This window comes from Lolium perenne, chromosome 5, assembly GCF_019359855.2.
Source record: "Lolium perenne isolate Kyuss_39 chromosome 5, Kyuss_2.0, whole genome shotgun sequence".
NCBI lineage: Eukaryota > Viridiplantae > Streptophyta > Magnoliopsida > Poales > Poaceae > Lolium > Lolium perenne.
The window spans coordinates 252,542,913-252,566,644 of NC_067248.2; the positions used below are offsets into that span (position 1 = coordinate 252,542,913).

Sequence of the window (23,732 nt, forward strand, 5' to 3'; positions counted from 1 at the left end):
CGACGGTGGGGAGCTCCGGGAGCCAGCCCCTCCGCCGAGATCTACGCGGCGACCACCCTGGGGATATTTCTCCTCCACCGGGGAGAACGAGACAGAGGAAAGTGGGGGCAACGCACGCTACGGACAAGAAGGCACAGACCACGAAATTCAAACAGAAAAAACCAGAAAAAACCAAAGAACTGAAAAAACCGGCCGAACCCAGACGCGGGACGCGCGGGATGAATGAAAAGAAATTAGTGCGCCAAGATTCGCGCCAGAGGACAAATGAACGGCCAAAGATCTGACTTGAAGCCAATTGTGTTTTCATCTAGCTGAAATTTAAGAATATACTACATCTTTCCAAGATGTGTTCTCAAAAAGAGTAATACAAGAGATGATTATTTTGCGCACGACTCTGATTGTGCACAACAGGTCTATATAAAGGTAGAGGCGCCTTCGTTTACGCAACGAACCGAGCACATTACCAAACCTACAAAATCGTGCCGCAGATCCCTCGGCCGCCGCACCCGCATTGTTGAGATCGATCAATAATGGATCAGGAGGACGATCACGATGACCTCGTCGTCGAGTTCATGCAGGTCACGGCCTGCTCCTCCCTTGCGGACGCCGCCCAGCACCTCGCCTCCTGCGGGTGGCGCCTCGACGAAGCCGTAGACCTCTACTTCGCCACCGTCGCCGGATCGTCGGAGGCAGTGCGCGCTCCGATCCCTGCCCGCTCCGACACTCTCTACGGCGCCACCTCCTCCCGCCAACCACCTGCAGCCAGACCTACCGGATGGGAGAGCGACAGCGAGCACGGCAACCTCGTAGCAGCTCCAGCGGACCACCGCCGCCGTCGTCGTCGCCGCCGCCGCCGCCGTGATGACGAAGGCGCCTCGGCCGACAACGCGGAACCGGCGGCCAAGAAGAAGACCCTGGCCGAGCTCTTCAGCCCGCCGCTCGACCTCACCTACAAGGGCGGCTTCCACGACGCCAAGTCGCACGCGGCGGAGACGTCCCGCTGGCTGCTCGTCAGCGTGCAGGCCACCGCCGAGTTCGCGTCGCACCAGCAGAACCGCGACGTCTGGGCCAACGACCTCGTCGCGCAGGCCGTCAGGGACCACTTCGTGCTCTGGCAGGTCGACGTCGGCGACGACGAGGGCGAGGGCGGCAAGGTCTCCTGCTACTACAGGCTCGCCCACGACAAGATGCCCGTCGTGCTCGTCGTCGACCCTGTCACCGGGCAGATGATGCGGAGGCTGCGTGCCGCCACCGACCCAAACGAGATCCTCGTCATGGCCGAGAGCTTCGCCGACAGGAAGCCCATCATGCCTATCAGATCCGCGAACAACAATCTGCTTGCTGTATCATCAACCGCGCCGAGCAGTAGCCCATCTGGAAGTTCATCAGGTGAGAAGAAAGAACCGGCAATCACGGCGAGGAAGCAAGGCGAGGCCGTCGCGGCTGCGGCGGCGGCGCCGATAGGTGAGGAGCGGACGCCCGGCGGGGAGAAAGCCTGCAAACTGAGGGTTCGGTTCCCCGACGGCCAGGTGCTTACCAAGGAGTTCGGGGCCAAATGCAGCGTCACTGCGCTCTTCGCGTTTTGCCGGTCATCAGTCGCCAACAACGGGGAAGAGAAGCCGTTCCGGCTCATGCGTTTCACAGGTGGCTCCATGCAACAGATTAGCCACGAGAATGTTTCGTTCGAGGATCTGGGATTACACATGTCCACTGTTTCTGTGGCTCTTTGCTAGGTTCCTATCTCTACTCTACTACGTACTGTCGACCAAACATTTCTTTCTTGCATATTTCGAATTATAAGATGTGCTAGCTTTTTTCTTTGAATTGTACATATCTGGACGCACTTCAGTACGTATGTTCAGTCTCATTTCAGTTCAGACGCAATCCATATTACGGTATCTAAGACCACTCATAGTGGGAGTAACTTAGCTAGTAATATCATACAATCCAAAACATTTTGGTGACATAACATGGCAATGAATGAAGAAAGAGAGTGAGGTGGTAACTAGCTATGTTACCATAACATCACACCCCAAGACAAGTTGAGTCTACACCATAGTAAATGACACAATGCATGACACCACATATAAGTTACTACCCACTATGGAGGTAGTAACTTAGACTAGTAACATATGTCATGTTACTAGTCTAAGTTACTCCCCAATATGACTAGCCTAAAACATTTTATATATAATTTAGAAAGGAGGGAGTACACCTCGAAGTACATAAAAGAATGAAACATAACTGCTATAATGGATCTAATCTAGTGTTAATTGTGCAATTAGCAAATAACCAAGCCAAACGATCTTTGGTGTTCCGCCGCCACCTCCATGCCTACTCGTGTTGTTCTTAGACACCCCATAGCATGATGCCGTTTGGATTCTTTTTTTGCGCAAAAAACATATCGGTTTGAAATAGAGGCCTTTCACTTATTTGGGGTTATCTTTGGGTACTACCAGGCCAGCTATGCAAGATCTATTACCTATGGTTGATAGAATGGAAAGGAGATTATCAACTAGCTCTTCTCTACTAGCCTATGGTGGGAGGCTTCAGTTAATACAGTCATGCCTGAGTTCTATGCCAATTTTCTTCCTGTGTACATTAAGCATTCATGTTGGCATTATCAAGCATCTAAATAGGATTATTCGGCAGTGCTTGGTGGAGAAAGAAAAAGGGAGAATGTACTACTAGTCAGTCACTGGCTTCATGGAAAATGATCTGTAAACCAAAAAGAAATGGAGGCTTAGGAATTTTGGATTTCAAGCTGCAAAATGAGGCACTTCTTTTAAAGCATTTGCATAAATTTTTTTAATCGTGAGAACTTACCTTGGGTGATTTTACTTGTCTGGAACTATTATCCTGATGGTGTGCCTCATGTATCTAAGCTATGCGGATCCTTTTGGTGGAGAGATGTGATGAAGTAATCTAAGCTTTACATATCGGTTACTTCGGTACATATCAAAGATGGAAGCACGGCTCTATTTTGGGCAGATAAGTGGAACGGTATTTTCCCTCAAGAAACATTCCCCAGGCTTTATTATTACACCTTGAACCAAACTATATATGTCAAGGAAGCATTGCTTGTACCTGATATTAGTGACTTGTTTGAAAGACCCCTATCGCAACAGGCAGCTTTTGAGCTTATAGAATTACAGAGGTTGGTTCAAGGAGTGGTTCTTCAGCCAAATGGGAAGGATAAATGGAAAACTATATGGAAGGATGGAACTTATTCGACCCAATGTTTTTATCACCACAGTTTCAGAAGTTTTACCTGCAATAAGGTTTATCATTGGATTTGGAGCAGTACATGTTTGCTAAAAATAAAAGTGTTTGCTTGGTTACTAATTAGTGACAGGCTTAACACCAAGGATATGATTAAAAGGAGAAATTGGAATGTCACAGATGAGCATCACTATGTCCTTTGTCCTTCACACATTTATGAGGACAGGATACATTTGTTTTTTGATTGTGTTTTCAGCATGAGGGTGTGGAATTACTTGCAGATTGATTGGTCAGTTGGGGTGATAATTGAGGATAAATTTACACATGCAAGGAAGGAGTTTGGGAAGCCTTTCTTCACAGAGGTTGTTATCTTAGCAGCCTGGCATATTTGGAAACAAAGAAATGGTGTGATCTTCCAGCACACAAGGCCATCTTTCAAATCATGGAAGAGAGATTTTATTCATGAAGTCTCTATGCATAAGCATAGGATCAAGGAGAAAATGGTCACTCAGTTACAGGCTTGGATTGATACTTTGCCATAGCTTTCCTTTTCTTTTTCTGTTTTTCTCTTTCTGTATATGTTGTACATATGTAACTCTGTTAAGTTTTGTGTTTTTTTAATAAATAAATTGCTTTGCCTCACAGTTTCTCTTCAAAAAAAATAAAAAAAATTGCGCGTGACATATCGGTCTGAAGAATCAAGGGGGCATGTTCACTTTGATTTTGAGAAACTAGAAGGATACCCTGCACGTTGCAGCGGGAATTTCTCCGATAACTCTATTTTATAAAAAAAGATATAAGTTGATTGGAACAGGATGTTATTTGTAGGAACATGCAGGATTTAATTGGCGTAAATAGTTAAGAGGCCAACTTAAAAAAAACTAACTTGAAATGGTTTATGTAGTTGGCGGCTAAAAATTGATGATGTGGATAATTGGATGGCTAAAAAAATAGATGATGTGGCTTGCATGTAGAGTATTAATGAATGTTAGTGGGAGATGACATGGACGATTGGATGGCTAATAGAATGGATGATGTGGATAGCTTGCATGTTGAGATAGACAACTTAAATGACCCTCTAGTGGGGTTTTGCTTTATAAGCGATATAGATAATCAAGGTGATATGCTAGTGCTTCAAAATGAGCTAGAAGTTTCAGCTCCCATTTATAAGAGCCACTAATCCTTTAAATGGACTTACAATTGTGTCTACAGGGTTGTTTTCAAATTTTCTACAAAGTTGTAAGTGTCTCTAGCATATTCTCCCAAAATTTAAATCCATAAAGCTAGTTTTAGGGAGGCTAAAAGAATGGGTACTGGGAGGTTCTCATTTGGCAGATCTCCCAATAACTTAACTTTCAGTAATATATATTTTGCTATCTCTCACCTATTGTGCACATAAATACCATCTAAATCAGGTTTTGACATCATGTTAATTGAAACTTTGATGTTTCAACCGTACACAAGTTGAACATAATTTCATATCCACATGTTTTGGAATTAATAAATTTACATTCAATCACAAAATAGGGTCCTAATGAAGGAAGTCATTCAAATAAAACATGATTAGACATGAATGAACTATTTCATATGGCATTGTCACATGTGCTCGACATGGTCGACTTAGAGTAACAATGCCAAAATCATAGATCCCCAACAACTTACAAATAACCAAGCCGAACAATCTCCGGTGTTCTATGCCCATGACATTTTCTACCTGAAGAATCAAGGGGACATGTTCACTTTGATTTTGAGAAAAAATCAAGGTGGCATGCTAGTGCTTCAAAATGAGCTACTCCCTCCGTCATGATTCACAGGGCCTAATCTGAAAAACCTGTAGGATAACGTTGCATAGAAAACAAAAAAATTCCTACCGCGAACACGCAATCCAAGCCAAGATGCAATCTAGAAGACGGTAGCAACGAGGGGATTATCGAGTCTCACCCTTGAAGAGATTCCAAAGCCTACAAGATGAGGCTCTTGTTGCTGCGGTAGACGATCACTTGCCGCTTGCAAAAGCGCGTAGAAGATCTTGATCACGGCGCCACGAACGGGCAGCACCTCCGTACTCGGTCACACGTTCGGTTGTTGATGAAGACGACGTCCACCTCCCCGTTCCAGCGGGCAGCGGAAGTAGTAGCTCCTCTTGAATCCGGAAGCACGACGGCGTGGTGTCGGTGGTGGTGGAGAAACCCGGCGGAGCTTCGCTAAGCGTGCGGGATGTGGTGGAGGAGAGAGGGCCGCTAGGGTTTGGGAGAGGGGGGCCGCCGGCCACTAAGGGGTGCGGCCACCTTGTGGTCTTGGGGTGGCCGGCCCCCTCCCCTTGGCCCCTCATTATATAGGTGGAAGCCCCAAGTGTTGGACTACAAGTCTCCGAATAAGACCCGAACCCAAAACCTTCCATGTGATAGGGAAACCTACCCAAGGTGGGAATCCCACTTGGGGTGGGATTCCCCCCTTCCATGTGGGGGGTTGGCCGGCCCCTTAGGGGAGTCCACTTGGGACTCCTCCCCCTCTAGGGTTGGCCGGCCATGGAGGTGGAGTCCCTTTGGGACTCCGCCTTCCAAAGTGGTTTCTTCCGGACTTTTCTAGAACCTTCTAGAACCTTCCATAGAACCTTCCGGATCATTTTAAATCTTATAAAATGACTTCCTATATATGAATCTTATTCTCCGGACCATTCCGGAACTCCTCGTGATGTCCGGGATCTCATCCGGGACTCCGAACAAATATTCGAACTCCATTCCATATTCAAGTTCTACCATTTCAACATCCAACTTTAAGTGTGTCACCCTACGGTTCGCGAACTATGCGGACATGGTTGAGTACTCACTCCTGAAAGTGCATGGAGCCCCCATGTGTGGTTTTGGTAATTAATGACAATCCCTATGTACTAATGTTTGCATTGAGTTATATTTGTAGGAGTTGTCCATAGGCAATGCTTGAACCATATTTTGGCTTCAAGGTTGCAATAAGAAGAAATTGATGAAGGATATCAAGTGTCAAGTATGTCTTGAAGATGAAGATGAAGATGAAGTGAGCCCTCAAGTTATCTCAAGACATCAACATGATGAAGAATGAAGAAATGAAGTGCAAGTTCAAGATGAGCCAACTCGAAGAGACCATATGCTTGAAGCTTGCCATCCATATGGTGTTCATGGATTTGTGAAGATGTGCCGAAGAAGAAGCTCTCCCATGGTGGATTATGGGGGAGCAATCCACAAGACTTCATCAAGCAAGCACAATCAAGAAAGGCGTTCCATCTTGTTGAGGTCAAGATCGTCATCATCGAGCTCAAGTGGAATGTGCAAGTATAAGGTTTGCTCTTGATAGGGTTTCTTTCTCACCGGTCTCATAGTGTAGTTGGAGACCGGTTTATAGGTTAGTTGCCGTACTATCAAGAGGGCTCTCGAGTGAGTAACTCGATCGTATCGTTTGGAGAGAGCTCAAACCTTTGCATCCTTGCATCACCTTTCTTGGTTGTTATTTGTTTTTTATCCATGTGATGTTTTAGAGCTTGTGCGTATTCTCATGACAAGCTCTAGTTCTTCGAAAACGGATTTCGCATAGATCACTTGTTGCTTTTTCGAGTTTGGTGATTTTCTCGGTTCCTCATGTTGAGGGATAGCTCTTGTCGACCTCTTTCCAACAAAATTGGTTTCATCTCGTTTGGATTCTCCAATCTCAAGATATTTGCATTTCATATTTGGGTTTAAAAGAAAGAAAAGTAAAAGAAAGGAAAAGGAGAGGAGGGGCAGCCGCCGGAGGCACGGGCGGTACCACCGGCCTCACCATGGCCGGAGCCTCTGGGCTCGGTACCGCCCGCGGTACCGCTAAGGCGCCGAGTCCCACAGAGAAGCTCCAGGGCTATGGGGAGGTTCGGCGGTACCCCGGCCGGTACCATGGCCGGAGGCTCCGGCCTCCCCCTCCCTGCCCGCAGCTCGCCTCCTCCGCCGCCTCCTGCCATCACTGGCCGGTAGTACCGGCCACCAAGGGCCGGTACTACCGGTCCCCTTCTCCCCCGCGCGAGCAAGTCTCCAACAGGCAGAAAATTTGGGGCATCCTTTTTAAGCACCCTCTCTCTCCTGGTTTTTTACTGCTTGCTCCTTCTTCTTCCTCCTCTCTCTCTCAAGCTCACCACCATTGTTGATTGACTTTTTGTGAGCTTGATCTCTCTTTCCCCAACCAATGATTCTTGCATCTTTTTGAGAGAAAGATTGAGGGGATCTAGATCCACACTTTGACCAAACCAAATCACCTCTTTGTGAGTGAATCTTTGGGATCTAGATCTTGGAGAACTGTGTGTTCTCCTCTTTGTTCTTCCTCTCTTATTCCCCCAATAGCTTTTGTAGCTTTGTTGGAATTTGAGAGAGAAGGACTTGAGCATCTTTGTGGTGTTCTTGCCATTGCATTTGGTGCATCGGTTTGAGTTCTCCACGGTGATTCGTGGTGGTGAAAGCAAGAAGGTTGTTACTCTTGGGTTCTTGGAATCCTAGACGGATTCTAGGCCTTTGTGGCGATTTGTTGGGAGCCTCCAATTAAGTTGTGGATGTGTGCCCCAATCTTTGTGTAAGGCCCGGTTTCCGCCTCGAAGGAAATCCCTTAGTGGAACCGTGACCTAGGCCTTTGTGGCGAGGGTCACCGGAGATTTAGGTGAGGCGCCTTCGTGGCGTTCGGTGTGTGGTGTGAGTACCGCATCTTGGGGTGAGGCCTTTGTGGCGTTGGTGTGCATCGAGCAACCACACCTCAAGGTGAGCCTCTTGTGGCGTTCGGGAGCACTAAGCAACCGCACCTCTCCACCGGAGATTAGCACTCGCAAGAGTGTGAACTCCGGGATAAATCATCGTCTCCCGCGTGCCTCGGTTATCTCTATACCCGAGCTCTTTACTTATGCACTTTACCTTGTGATAGCCATCGTGCTTGAAGTTATATATATCTTGCTATCATACTTGCTTGTATTGCTTAGCATAAGTTGTTGGTGCACATAGGTGAACCTTTGCTTAGAATAAGTTGTTGGTGCACATAGGTGAACCATAGTATATAGGCTTTGGGCTTGACAAAGTAAACGCTAGTTTTATTCCGCATTTGTTAAGCCCATCTCGTAAAAGTTTTAAATCGCCTATTCACCCCCCCCCCCTCTAGGCGACATCCGTATCCTTTCAACTCCGACCAATAACCAATAGCGGGATATGGAGATCCATAATGGCTCCCACATATTCAACGATGACTTTAGTGATCGAATGAACCATTCACATACGATAACAATTCCCTTTGTCACGCGATATTTTACTTGTCCGAGGTTTGATCATCGGTATCACTCTATACCTTGTTCAACCTCGTCTCCTGACAAGTACTCTTTACTCGTACCGTGGTATGTGGTCTCTTATGAACTTATTCATATGCTTGCAAGACATTAGACGACATTCCACCGAGAGGGCCCAGAGTATATCTATCCGTCATCGGGATGGACAAATCCCACTGTTGATCCATATGCCTCAACTCATACTTTTCGGATACTTAATCCCACCTTTATAACCACCCATTTACGCAGTGGCGTTTGATGTAATCAAAGTACCTTTCCGGTATAAGTGATTTCCATGATCTCATGGTCATAAGGACTAGGTAACGATGTATCGAAAGCTTATAGCAAATAACTTAATGGCGTGATCTTATGCTGCGCTTAATTGGGTGTGTCCATTATATCATTCTTACAATGATATAACCTTGTTATTAATAACATCCAATGTTCATGATTATGAAACTAATCATCCATTAATCAACAAGCTAGTTAAGAGGCATACTAGGGACTCTTTGTTGTTTACATATCACACATTGTTGGGGGGATAACCCCCGGTATGCCAAAGGCATGCCAAACCGGGTGGTTTGAGCCATCAAGATACCGGTTTAATGTTCTTACCGGAAGCCTAGTAGGAATCCGGGAAAGCAAAGCTAAGCCGGTATCCCCAAAGGGGTATGCCGGAACCCGGCATTTAAGATACCGGAAAGGAGAGCCCGTCGGCAGACTGGTCAAAGATTCTCTTGAGAGCAAGAAGACAAGGATGAGCCAAGCAAAGTAACTTTATTCAGAGCCCCGGCGCCAAAGAGAGAGGTGACGGAGAAAGAAGCCGAGTACGTCACTTCTATGATAAAAGAAGGCCCCGTGTCATCTATGATTAAAGTAGCTTTGTACAAGAACTCAGTAAAGTAGTTTGTCCAGACAAAGATGCCATGTGGGTTTCTTGCCCAGTACGCCAGCCGCTCCCCTATATAAGGAGAGGGGGCAGCCCTCCTTGCGGGCACGTTACGAGACGCGTGTATGTATGAAGGCAGAGCCTGTAACCTGTGTGAATCTATGAACATGGTGATCTAGAGGGAGTTTTTCCTTGTGTCTTTCTTCTTCAACCTCTGGCCTTGGCCAAGTTCTTGAGGAAACCATCCGGAATCTCTTCCCACCTGATCGCAAACCCTCCCCCGAATCCTCTTGCGTCCATTCGGCCCCAATCTAAGCCATCCTATGGCATCCGTGCATTCACCACGACGACGCTTGGCGCCACCGTGGGGCATGAAGTGGCGCATGATGGAGTTCACATTCGGGCGGGCGTCCTCGAGATCTCCGGCGAGCGTACGGTGTCCGCGTTGGTGCAGCGCATCTACGCCATGGACTTCATCAACGACAACGCGGGCTGCTTCGCCAACGGCGGCATCTTCCCCAAGAACGGCCGCATCATCGAGTTCGGCAGCCACCGCATCTACTTCGGCACCGTCCCCGTGCGCCAGCGCCTCTCGCCGGTGCTAGTGGCACCGGATCCGCCAAGATGGCTCTGTGCTGGCCGCGCCGCCGGCAGCGTCGAGGTAATGATGACCGGTGTGGCTGGTGCAGGAAAGGAGGTTGCGGCTGAAGGTGCCGGTCGCGCGGTTTCGACCCGTGCGGCTAAGCCACCGGCGCCGGAGCGCGGCACGAGCGCAGCGGGAGCATCATCCGCGCCGCCGGAAACACCGCTCCAGCGGCGATGAATGTCCTCGCCACCCCATCGCGAGAACATCGATCCGGCAGCGGCTCAGGCGGAGCTGGAGGCGCAGCGCCAGAAGATGCTGGAAAGCGGCAAGGACATCGTCAGGGCGCAGCGCGAGCTGAACCTAACCGTACGTGAGTATAACGCTGCCCATGGCTTTGCTTCTGTTAGCGCGCATGCTGCCAGGATGCCGGAAAACCGGCTAAAGGCTCGCAACCTAGATCAAGATTTACGCAAAGAGATTCTTACCGCAAGAGCGCCTGCGCATCCGTTAGCATCGTGGAAAAGCCTAAGTATAGCAGCCCGGATAAAACTATAAAAGCTGCTAAGGCTGCAGAGAGCTATGCGAGTCGCTTTCCGGAGAGGCTTTGGTAAAGCAGCAAGAGCGTGTTAGAGAGCTGCCGGAAACCATAGAGCAGCAAAATGCCGAGCAGCTGGCTAAGCTGAACAAGGCCGCGGCCTCAAAATCCGCGCGTTCAACAAAGAATGCCGGTAGCAAGTCCCATGGGCAGGCTTCGTCCCCCCATCCGGATAGAAGGAGAGAAAAAGATGTGAATGCGCAGCAGATGACTGTGTACGATCCGGTTCTTGCCGGAAAGCAACAAGCCGGGCAACATGATGCCGGTAGAAAAAGCCAAGGGGCAGAGCGAGGCTACGCCAGAGGCTATGCCGGAAACAATCATGCCGGTAGATATGAGACCGGGCAAAACTATCGAGCTGCAAGGGCAGCGTACGATGAGGAGGAGATAGATCCCCCAAGGTACTGGCAGGCGAGGGCCGATGCACCGGAATGTTACGATGAAGCCGATTCTACAAGACCGGCAGCATACCGGAACCCATTGGGAGAACGCCCGGGAGAGAGATACTTACCGGAACGGGATGCGAGGCACCGTCTGGATAGAGTGTACTTATCAGAAATGATCGAGGAGGAAGGTCCTCCAGGTCCAAAGTGCTTTGGCCCAAGGATCATGAAAGAAAAACCACCAGTTCGCAACTTTATGTTGCCCCGTGACACAAAGACGTACGATGGCACCACAAAGCCGGAAGATTGGCTCGCGGATTACGTGACCGCGGTATACGTTGCAGGCGGTGGAGGAACCGTAGCAGAGGAGGAAACCGGCGTTGGGCCGTGAGGATCATACCATCGTTTTTGGTTGGACCGGCAAGAATTTGGCTAAACAACTTGCCGGCAGGAAGCATAAATGGCTGGCTGGATTTTGAGGAGGCCTTTGTGAGCAATTTCAGCAGCACTTATCAGAGGCCAAACAGGCCGCAGCAACTTGCTCTGTGCGTACAGCGCCCGAATGAAACAGACCGGGATTATCTGGCCCGGTGGAACACCACAAGGAACTCCTGTGAAGGGGTAATCGAGGCACAAGCCATTGCTTGGTTTAGCAGTGGATGCAGAAGAGGTTCACCATTGTGGCAAAAGTTGCAGCGCAACATGCCGACAACGTTGGCAGAGATGATACGTGTGGCTGACAGCTATGCGTTGGGAGACCCAACGCAGCCGGCAAAGGCAACCGGAGCCGAACAGCTGCGCCACGAACAACACCGGACAACCGGAATAACAAAAGAAGAGAAGATTTTCCGGATCGAAGGTACGGTCCGCAGCAAGTTGCTGCGTGCAGGAAAACTTTGAGGCCAGCCGACACGAGAGGCAAAAAACCGGATCGCAGCCATGGGCGGGTCCTAAGAAGCATGTGGTGGAAAAGAAACCCTGGGTCCGTAAAAGAAACCGGCAAGAACCCGCAAAATACACCATGGAAGCTGCCATGGACCAAACCTTGCCGGTGGCACACACCGAATCAAGACACCCGTCAAACCATCTCGACGAAGGATTGTACCTGGACCAAGTACTTGATGTAGAAAGGAACAGGTGAAAGATGCGCGGCCACCACAAGACATGCCGCAGCAGCAACAGCCTACCGCCACCACCGCCACTTACCGGGCAAACGCCTTACCAAAGATAGCCAAACCGGCAGCAAGATCAAACAAGTTAACCGGGTGGAGCAAAATGATAACCAGCCACCTCCACCGGCACCTTTAGGCCGGAATGTTTACGAAGATCCGCATCTCGTGCTGTGTTGTCTTTGTCATCGAGCCAACAGACCGGCAAAGTGTACACCGGCGCTCCATGGAGGTCAATGCTTTGTGATGCCAGCAGTTCCCAAGTACATGATGTGGTCCAATCAGAAATTACCTGGTCATCCAAGGATCACCCTAAGATCATGCCGAATCCGGGTGGATATGCTCTTGTTGTGGACCCAATCATGAAAGGGCCGCAAACTCGAGTGAAGTTCAGCAAGGTGCCGATAGACAATGGCAGTAGCATCAACATCATGTACAAGCACACCATGCATACGCCGGGCATAACAGAAAACATGCTTCAGCCAACACGCACAACGTTCCACGGGATCGTTCTGGCTTGTCCTGTGCCCCGATAGGAAAAGTTCGGGTGGACGTGGCATTTGGAGGACGTGACAATTGCCGGGTGGAAAATCTGGAGTTTGAGGTGGTGGATCTAGACAGTCCCTACCATGCACTGCTGGGGAGACCGGCGTTGGCTGCTTTCATGGCCACAACTCATACGGCTTACCTCAAGATGAAGATGCCGGCACCTCGTGGACCACTGACTGTGGTGGGAAACTATAAGATCTCACCGGAAATCGCATCTGCCGGATCGAACCTAGCGGAATCGCTGGTGATCGCGGAGGAAAAGAAAAGAATGCAAACAGCTGTTGCGCTGGCTCAGTCCTCACAAATGAGCTTAGCGGCAATGAGTGAAAACATGGGTTCGCCGGCATTCAAGCCAACAAATGAAACAAAGGACATCGTGCTGGATCCGGCTTACCCAGAGCGCACCGTTCGCATCGGTGCCGGCCTTGACCAAGCATAGGAAAGCGCTCGTCGCCTTCCTCCGTGAGAATCGGAATATCTTTGCCTGGTCAACTGATGATTTGGTAGGTGTTCCGAGGGAGCTGGCTGAGCACTCTCTAAACGTCCGGAAAGATGCCAAGCCGGTGCGGCAACCACTGCGCCGGTTCGCTGAAGACAGAAGAAAGATCATAGGAGAAGAGGTAACCAAGCTACTTGTTGCCGGATTCATTGTGGAGGTCACGCACACAGAGTGGCTGGCCAATCCGGTAATGGTTGAAAAGAAGAAAGATGAAAACCTGGAGGCAAAAGCTCCGAAGGTGTGGCGCATGTGCATCGACTACACCAACCTGAACAAGGCTTGCCCAAGAGATCCTTTTCCTTTGCCACGAATCGATCAAGTGATTGATTCAACTGCAGGGTGTGAGTTGTTGTCCTACCTCGATGCCTATTCCCGTGTCCACCAGATACCCTTGAAACAGCAAGATCAAATAAAAACTGCGTTGCTCATTACCCCGCACGGGGCTTATTGCTATGTCACAATGCCTTTTGGTTTGCGCAACGCTGGTGCAACGTATCAGTTGTATGCAAAAATGCTTGTTTGATCAAATCGGAAAGAATGTGCAAGTCTATGTGGATGACATTGTGATAAAAACTAAGGTAAAGAACACCTTAATCGATGACATCCGGCAAACATTCGATAACCTAAGACGGTTCCGGATGAAACTCAATCCGGCGAAATGCACCTTTGGTGTCCCTGCCGGCAAGTTGCTCGGTTTCCTGGTATCAAGCCGGGGCATAGAGGTTAATCCGGTAAAGATCCGGGCAATAGAAAGAATGGCTATCCCTTGAGAGTTAAAAGATGTGCAGAAGTTTACCGGAAGCTTGGCATCGCTAAGCCGGTTTGTAAGCAGGTTGGGAGAAAAAGCTCTGCCACTCTATGCTCTCGTGAAAAAATCCGACACGTTCGTCTGGACCCCTCAGGCAGACGCAGCGTTTAAAGAGCTAAAAACAATGCTAGCCACAGCACCTATACTGGCTTCACCTCTAGAAAGGGAGCCTATGCTGTTATACATAGCAGCAACAAACCGGGTTGTGAGTGTAGTGGTTGTAGTTGAAAGAGAAGAGGAAGAAAAAACCGTCCAGAGGCCGGTATACTACCTGAGCGAGGTGCTCTCCCTCTCAAAACAAAACTACCCTCACTTCCAGAAAATGACTTATGGCGTGTACATGGCTGCCACCAAGCTCAAGCACTACTTTGAGGAGCACCCCATGAAAGTGGTAAGCGAAGCACCAATCTCCGACATCATGTGCAACAAAGACGCCAGCGGCCGGATTGCAAAATGGGCAATCCAGATATCACCGTACGTGCCGGTGTATGAAAGAAGAGATGCCATAAAATCACAGGCTTTGGCTGATTTCCTTGTTGATTGGGCGGAGATGCAATACAAACCGCCAGATCAAAGGATAGAGTACTGGAAGATGCACTTTGATGGATCCAAGCTCAAGGAGGGTCTAGGTGCCGGTGTGGTGCTTACTTCACCAAAAGGAGATCACCTCCGGTATGTTTTGCAAGTGCATTTCAGGGCATCAAACAATGTCGCTGAATATGAGGCTTTGATCCATGGGCTTAAGGTCGCAAAAGAAATCGGTGCACACCGGATCATTTGCTATGGAGATTCAGACCTTGTGGTACAGCAGTGTTCCGGAGATTGGGATGCAAAAGATGCCAACATGGCCTTGTACCGGTTTCACGTGCAAAAGATTGCCGGATTCTTCGAAGGGTGTGAGTTCCACCATGTGCCACGCGCAGAAAATGAAGCCGCGGATGCTTTGTCCAAGCTGGGCTCATCTAGGCAAGAAATTCCTCCCGGAATAGCTTTGGCTCACCTAAGAGTGCCATCAATCAAACCGAGCCCGGAATCAGAATCAATTTTTGTACCGGAGTCACACGTAGTACCCATGGATATCGATGAAGGGAACCCGGGGACTGCTCCGGCAAGCTCGGGGACTGCTCCGGTAGGCTCGGGGACTGCTGTACCCATACCGGAAGAAATGATGCTGGTGGATAGCATGGAGATAGATGCACCGGTGTTTTTGGTTCGAGAGATACCATCATGGGTTAAACTTATTAAGGAATTCCTGATCAGCGGCATCTTGCCGGCTGACGAAAATGAATCAAGGAGGATACAAAGAAGGTCCAAAGCTTACACGTTCATCAATGGTGAGGTGTACAAGAGAAGTGTTACCGGTGTCCTTCAAAGATGTGTGGAACCGGAGGAAGGGAAAGAAATGCTTGAGGAAATTCACCAAGGAGAATGTGGGCATCATGCTTCGTCAAGGGCGCTAGTAGCAAAAGTATTCCGGCATGGGTTCTATTGGCCCACTGCTTTGGAGGACGCTGAGGATTTGGTAAGAAAATGCAACGGCTGCCAGAGGTACGCCAAGCAAAACCATACCCCAAAGATCCGGTTTAAAGACAATACCGCTAACATGGCCATTCGCCGTTTGGTGCCTGGACATGGTTGGACCATTCAAAACTGCAAGAAGCAGCATGACTCACATCTTGGTCATGGTGGATAAGTTCACCAAATGGCTAGAGGTAAAACCTATCGCAAAGTGTGACGGGCATACAGCTGTGAAATTCTTGAAAGATGTCATTTTGCGGTATGGATACCCGCACACATCATCACTGATAATGGAACCAACTTTGCTCAAGGTGAGTTCAAAAGGTTCTGTGAAGAAAAAAACATCCGGTTGGATTTGTGCTCAGTGGCACACCCACAAGGCAATGGCCAAGTGGAAAGAATGAATGCCTTGGTGCTTTCCGGTATCAAGCCTAGACTCATTGATGCGGTGGAAAAGTCACCAGGGTGTTGGCTCGATGAGCTACCGTCAGTACTGTGGAGTATAAGAACAACTCCAAACCGGTCTACCGGATACACTCCTTTCTTCATGGTTTATGGAGCAGAAGCGGTGATACCAACCGATATCATTCATGATTCACCAAGGGTACAGCTCTATACTGAGCAAGAGGTCAAAGAGGCCAGAGAAAATGATGTCGACTTGCTGGAGGAAGCAAGAGAGCTGGCTTTGGCAAGAACAGCCATTTACCAGCAAAACCTAAGACGCTATCATAACCGGAAGGTTAACCCAAGAGTTTTCCGGGAAGGAGATCTTGTACTTCGCCTGGTGCAGCGCACTGAAGGCCGGCATAAGCTCTTGCCACCATGGGAAGGTCCCTTCATTGTAAGCAAGGTGCTTCACAATGATGCATACTACTTGATCGATGCACAGGAGTGGAAGAAAGGAAAGGCGGACAGGTCCGGAGAGGAGAGCAAGCGTCCATGGAACGTAGCTCATTGCGTCCTTTCTACTCTTGAAGTGGTGGTGTAAGAAGTTCCTTTTTGTACCTTATATGCTATGAATAAAAGATGCCGGAACCTTGAATGAATCTCGGGGACTACCCCAACCTAAGTTGCATGTAACTTGTCTATTTTTTCAGTTTACCGGTTGCTTATTGAATGTTTTTTCTTTCCGGTTTAGTAGTGTGCTAAATCCTACCGGAGTCTTCGACTCTGCTGCTGTCCGCAAACCGGCTTCATGGCAAGCAAGATAAACCGGTAGGGGATAAGCACATGAACTGCGAAAAGGGAGAGCAGGAAAGAACAATCCGGAAAATTTAACTAACCCCGGTTAAACCGGTTTTTTGCAAAATTTCAAAGTTATTTCTAAGTTCAAGAAGATGCTTGTTTGGTGAAAGAACCTTGTGCTCATACGCCAAAGAACGCCCAGAGAAGGCAAAGAGCCAAGGCAAAAGAACCAAGTATGCATCAAATTGGATGCGGGAACAATTTGGAAATCTTTGCAGTGCAGGATAAAATCAAAACCAAAAGCAAAATATGCTAAGGCAAACTCATAAATACTTAGCTACCGGTATAACCTACTGGCAGGAAATGTTGTACCACAACCACAGGCAAACTTAAGTTTTACATCATAAGCCCCGGCATACCGGGGCAGAATTTAACGAACATTGTTTCAAAGATAAGCAGGACCAACACATATAGCAGGCAAACACTTCAAAGAGAGTAATCACGCAGCAGGGGCTTCCGGAGGAGCAGCGCCGGCATCAGCATCGTCCAGGAGCTCTTCTTCGGCTTCATCCTCCTCCTCGTCGAGATAGTCCTTGACGCCAGGAGGGGGAGGGATGAAGGTGCGCATGTCGGCATACTCCGCGATGCGGTACGCGCGATCCTGCCGCTTGGCGGAGAGGATCGGGTCCAGATCCGTTTCTGCGTCTTCACGCACGCCGGTAAGGGCGTCCAAATCGAGCTCCGGGTACCAAGAGCAGGCGACGCGGAGGGCGGAGTCCGCTCCAGCGCGGGCAGCAGAGCACTGCCATTCGCGGATCCTCTTGCCGGCACCCTTGAGGCGATCGCTGATGAGGGAGAAGGTGTCCGGCACCTCCTCGCTGTGCCATAAAGTCCTGTATAGCTGGGTAGCTACATCAGGGATGTCCGAAAGATTGCGGTCTATGCAGCGCATATGGGACACCCGCGCGTTAAGCGCGACCAGATGGTCCTTGGGCGTCCATGGCACGGTAAGATCCGCTTGGCCTTTGTCCTTGCGTTGCGCATCGACCTTCTTGACAGCGTACCTCTGCGAGTCCGGAAAGAGGCCTATGCAAAGAAAGAAAAAGGTTAAGGACAAGAGTCCGGAAGAAAAAGAGACCGGAGAGAAAAGAATCCGGAAGAAAAAGAGACCGGAGAGAAAAGAATCCGGAAGAAAAGAGACCGGATGGAAAGATAACGGAAAGAGAATGGGGTCGAAGGAAAAAAGGCTCGTATGCAGTAGTCAAAGTGTAAAAGAAAAGAACTTACGGTGGGCGAGTGTGTCGGTCTGCAGGATCAACTGATCGCATTCCTTATGCTCCTCCTCCAGCTGCGCAGCCTTCTCCTCGGCACCCTTCCGGGCCTTGGCCATCTCCTCCAGCTCTGCCCGCAACACCTCAGTGGCTTTGCAAGGATTCTCCTGAGCCTCGTCCAACTTGGCCGCTGCGGTCACTTCAGCGGCTTTGAGGGCCTTGGCGTGGTCAAGCCCCAGCTGAATCAGCTGAGACTTGAGCTCCTGGTAGCTGGTCTTGAGGGCGTTCAGCTCCTCCTGGTGCTGCCGGTTGAGCTGGTCCTTCTCCCCTGTAACCGGAAAAAAGAGTGTTAACAAGGTTACACTAGTAAAAATGAAAAGAAACCAAGTTCAAAGGAGAAAGGAAAAAATAGTACGTTGGGCCGCGGCGAGCTGCTCCTTGAGAGCATCGATGGAAGCTTCCGGGATCACTGTTGAACAGAAATTGTCAATATCACAAGGAAAAAAGGTTTCCGGTAGCAAAGATGCCGGTGGAACAAAAAACTTACCTTGGCACTTGTCATGTGCCTCAGCGAGCTCCCGGTGCTCCCATAAAAGCTCCTCGAAGAGGGCCTTCCGAGCGTCAGCAGTGACCTGTTCAAGAAAAAGAAGAAACGAGTTAAGTTTTGCGCTAAGAACAAAGTTCTTAACCCGAAACTCGGGAAAGGCGATGCCGGTTTTGCGCGTTTTAAGATAAGTTTTGCGCTAAGAACAAAGTTCTTAACCCGAAACTCGGGATCTGGCAAGTGCCGGTTTTGCGCGTTTCTAAGGTGAATTGTGTGTTAAGAAGAAGGTGTTTAACCCGAAACTCGGGGACTGGCAGTGCCGGTTTCACGCTAAAATCTTAAGTTAAGTTTTGCGCTAAGAGCTGCGCTCTCACCACAAAACTCGGGGACTGGGAAGATAGACAAGAGAGAAACCGGCAAAGATTGAAAGTTAGTAGAACATACCGTCAGATTGTTCGTGGAATCGTACCACGCGCTGTCAAGCTCTTTTACGGCGTTCCGGAGCCGCATGAAGTGCTCCTCAGAACACCGATCCCCGACAGGATCAGGTGCCGGCAGCCGGTCCTTGCCCATTCCGCGGGTCGCCGGAGTGATGTCCGCGGCGTTCCACTTTTGAGCATAGGGCAGGAGGTGCCCCAGGTCCCGGCCTTGGCGCTGGAACTCCGTGATGCGGCCGAGGAGGCCGGTGGCCTTCATGCTGGCACCTTTGGCGGCCTTGGAGACGTGCAGCACCAAGGGCTGCTGGCCGCCCGAAGGGGCGCTGGAGGCCGTCGCCTTCCCCTTAATGAGCTTGGAAGGCTTGGGCGGCGGCGCGGTAGAGGAGGCCCCGGAGGTCTTGGCCGGCGGCGCGCTAGGAGCGGCCTTGGAGGGCTGGGCGCGAGGAGCCTCTGGCGGAGGCATGAGGATGGTGCGTGGAGAAGGGGGAGCGCTAGGAGCGTCACCCGTGTTGGAGCCTTCCGGCGCGGAAGATTCCGGCGCGGAAGTTGTCTTTTCAAGGACGGGAGGAGCAGAAGGCTCCGCCCGCCCGGCAGCTTCTTCTTCTCCGGCGCCGATGTTGTTGGCGCCGGTGTCTTGGTGTTCCGGGAGGAAGGAAAGATCCTCCTCCGTGCGGTGATCTGACAATGAAGGGGCCGCACGCCCCGAATTTGTTGTGCCCCCCGAAAGGGAGGCAGAGGTGTTGCCGGCACCAGATGGTGCCGGGCGTGAGCGAGGAGGAGGGGTTGAGGTCCTTGCGGATCCCTCAGAGCCCGATGGCCTTGGGCCAAGCTTGAGAGCGGGGCTGAGAAAAAGAGAAAAGACCAATGGTTGAGAAAAAGCAACCGGAAAAAGAACTTAGCAAAAAAGAGGCAAGCCGGAAAAGAAAATTACCCGGAAGCGGTTGGCATCGCTTTGCGCCCGTAGCGGCGCACGCCCACTTCTTTCTCCCCCACGGGCTCCGTCCGGAAGCGCTTGGAGGGAGGAGCATGGCTGGAGCCGGCAGTAGATGCCGGCTGCTTGTTCTTTTGGCCCTGGGCCATGAGTTTGTCCACAAACTCAGAGCCGGCCTCGGCGCGCAGGGGCGGCACGCGCTCGTGGATCTATAAGTTGGATATGGCTAAGAAGCAATTCGCAAGAAAGTAATAGTGGCAAAGTATAGGAAGCCGGAAAAGAAAGTACCTCGAGCACAACCAGGTCGTCGGGGTTTCCGGTTGGCTCCGGCGGGTCCCGGCCAAGGCGCGCAGCCGGAGTCTTCCCCATCTTCAGATCCTTCCAAAAAATGTAGGGATCCGGGTCGAAGGAGTCAAAGGCACGCTTCCAGAGAGTTCCTCGAGGCTCTGCCTGGATGAGAGGGAAGCGGTCCCTGGCCTGAAACAAGGTAAAAAAGAAGGTTAACAAAAGCAGGAACTTACCGGCAAAGACAACCCCAAATTGCACAATCTCTTACTTCTTGAGTAGGACGGTTAGAGGAACTGAGGGGAAGGAGGCCCCATTCCCACGCAAAAGGCATAGCAGTTTGACAGATCTGCTTAGCCTTGCGAACAACGTCTTTCTTGCTGAGAGCACGGCCTGTGATCTTGGTAGGATCGCCTGGGCCATACATCTCGCTCATCCTATGTGCGCGGCGCTTAAGAGGAAGCACCCGGCGCGATATGAAAGTCCGGATGATATCATCAGAACAGATGTTGGTCTCCTTCTTCAAAGAAGCCAAGAAGCGCACTACCCGGTTGGTTTCGGCGTGTTCAGTCCTCGGGTTGTAGCTCCAGTTGGTTCTCCTGGGGGGCCCCTCTTGGTATGGAGGAAGATTGATGAGATCGGCGCGGCCGGTGTTCTTCACATAGAAGAAAGTTCCTTGCCAGGCGCGGCAAGACTCAAGGCCGGAAAACTTAAGAAAGGTGCTCCCCTGGCGGGAGCCGACGATGCAAGAGCCGCACTGCACGGGCGGCTTGGGCTTAGGGATTTCCTTGCCCTGGACGGAGTTGATCCGCAAGTTGAAGAAGCGGGCAAACGTCTCACGAGTGGGACGAATGCCGATGTAAGCCTCCATGAAGGTGGCATAGCAAGAAAGATAGAAAATGGCGTTGCCAGGAAGGTGGTGAGGTTGGAGTTCGTAAAAATCTAGAAACTCCCGGAAAAAAGTGGAGGCGGGAAGGCCGAAGCCACGCTCAAAGTGAGCAAGAAAAACAACGTACTCGTCGTCTTCGGGATCCGGTTCGATCTCGTCATCTGGAATCCGGCAGGTAACTCCTTCCGGAATCCTCCGAGACCGGTACAGCCAATCAATCTCAAACTCAGTAACGTTGGAGCCCATCCAGGCTCCGCGGGTGGTTGGGGAAGGCTCCTCGCCGGAAGATTGGCTGGAGCTGCTAGAGGCTTGACCAGAGCTACTGGCCTCTTGGCTACCGGAAGCTTGGCTAAAGCTACCGGATTCTAGGTGGCCGCCGGACTCTTGGAGGCTACCGGATTCCTGCTGATTGCCGGAATCGGTCTCCATTGGATCTGACGCCGTGGATTCACCGGGAGAGGGTCTACGGCGCTTGAGAGAAAGGGAAGAAGAAGATGCGGAGGAAGATTCCTCGTCAGACATTGCGAGGGTAGGCGAAGAAACAGAAATCCCAAACTTGAACCCCGCGTGAAGATCTACGAGTAAGAAGAAAACCAAAGAAAAAGAGCAAATAAGAACACCAAAGGCTCAAGATCTGGAAAGCCAGCGAACGGCGAGTGAAGTGAAATTAGTACCAACCTTGGGCGGCGCGGTCGCTGAGGGAAGCGTTCGCTGGCGGTGAAGCGGGTCTGCGGTCGCCGGCGAGCTCCGTCGACGGCGAGGCGGAGAAGCTCGCGAAGAAGCGCAAATGCGGCGGGCGCGAGGAAGTTGCTGCCGAAGATCTCCGCACGGCGAAGTCCGGCGGAAGCGCGGCGTGAGTTCGCCGGGCGCCGGAGCTTGAACGGGCGACGGCGGACGGAGAACGGCGGTGGCGCAAAGGCGTGGAGCTCTGTGCGCGAAGGGGGAGAATGCGAAGAAGATGAAGAGGAACGGGCAGTTGTGTTTATAAAGGAGAGAGAAGGTGGGCATGGAACCGCTGGGCCGCGGCGGTTCGCCTCGCGGCCCGCGACGGTTCGCACCTTGGGCCGCCACGTGGCGAACGGATACACGTGAGAAAAAGGAGGCCACACGGAGGCGCACACAGGATCCCGAAGAAGTAGTGGGATCCGCAGCGGTGCATTAAATGCGCGCGCGGGAGTCGAAGCGATGTGACAACGGACACTGGCGCGTCAGTTACAGTGCGCATGTCTCTGACAGGCGCGGGGCCCGAAATATTCTCGACTTCGCCGAGGAAGGAGTAAAGACACATGGTGCCGGAAAAAAGAGATGCCGGAACGAGCCTTGCAGAGAGAAGAAAAGGAACAAGGGTAAAGGTGCCGGAACTAAGCTCAATACATGAGTGATTAAACCGGTATCTTAAAAAGATGAAAACCTGGCATGGTCTGTAGGATAGAATCCTTCAGGCTATACCAGCTTCGGGGACTAATGTTGGGGGGATAACCCCCGGTATGCCAAAGGCATGCCAAACCGGGTGGTTTGAGCCATCAAGATACCGGTTTAATGTTCTTACCGGAAGCCTCGTAGGAATCCGGAAAGCAAGCTAAGCCGGTATCCCCAAAGGGAGTATCTTAGGAACCCGGTACAGAAGATACCGGAAAGGAGAGCCCGTCGGCAGGACTGGTCAAAGATTCTCTTCAGAGCAAGAAGACAAGGATGAGCCAAGCAAAGTAACTTTATTCAGAGCCCTGGCGCCAAAGAGAGAGGTGACGGAGAAAGAAGCCGGAGTACGTCAGCTTCTATGATAAAAGAAGGCCCCGGTGTCATCTATGATTAAAGTAGCTTTGTACAGTAACTCTGTAAAGTAGTTTGTCCAGTCAAAGATGCCATTAGGGTTTCTTGCACTGTAAGCCACCCTCTCCCCTATATAAGGAGAGGGGGCAGCCCTCCTTGCGGGCACGTTACGAGACGCGTGTATGTATGAAGGCGAGCACGTAACTTTGTGTGAATCTATGAACATGGTGATCTAGAGGGAGTTTTTCCTTGTGTCTTTCTTCTTCAACCTCTGGCCTTGGCCAAGTTCTTGAGGAAACCATCCGGAATCTCTTCCCACCTGATCGCAAACCCTCCCCCGAATCCTCTTGCGTCCATTCGGCCCCAATCTAAGCCATCCTATGGCATCTGTCTGTTCACCACGACGACACACATGTATCAATGTTTCGGTTAATACAATTATAGCATGGTATATAAACATTTATCATAAACATAAAGATATATAATAACCACTTTTATTATTGCCTCTTGGGCATATCTCCAACAGTCTCCCACTTGCACTAGAGTCAATAATCTAGATTACATTGTAATGTACCTAACACCCATGGCATTCTGGTGTTGGTCATGCTTTGCCCTAGGGAGAGCTTTAGTCAATGGATCTGCTACATTCAGATCAGTGTGTACTTTGCAAATCTTCACTTCTCCATCTTCGATGTACTCGCGAATCGAGTGGTAACGCAGCTTGATATGCTTCAGCCTCTTGTGTGACCTTGGTTCTTGTGCATTGGCGATGGCACCCATGTTATCACAGTAGATGATTAATGGGTCCAATGCACTAGGAACAACACCGAGCTCTACAATGAACCTCTTCATCCATACCGCTTCTGATGAAGCCTCTGAAGCCGCTATATACTCTGATTCTGT

General features: G+C 50.3%; 1 protein-coding gene across 1 annotated transcript; it reads left to right on the forward strand.

Moving 5' to 3' along the window:
• The first annotated feature begins 530 nt into the window (after window positions 1-530).
• On the forward strand, window positions 531-1,733 carry LOC127304333 (plant UBX domain-containing protein 7). Its single transcript, XM_051335024.1, has one exon. It carries the CDS (start codon window positions 531-533, stop codon window positions 1,731-1,733), a length of 1,203 nt encoding a protein of 400 aa, XP_051190984.1.
• Window positions 1,734-23,732: the final 21,999 nt, after the last annotated feature.

Excerpts from the sequence above, each read along its gene's own strand:
- LOC127304333 (XM_051335024.1), top strand. The coding sequence starts at position 531 with ATGGATCAGGAGGACGATCACGATGACCTCGTCGTCGAGTTCATGCAG.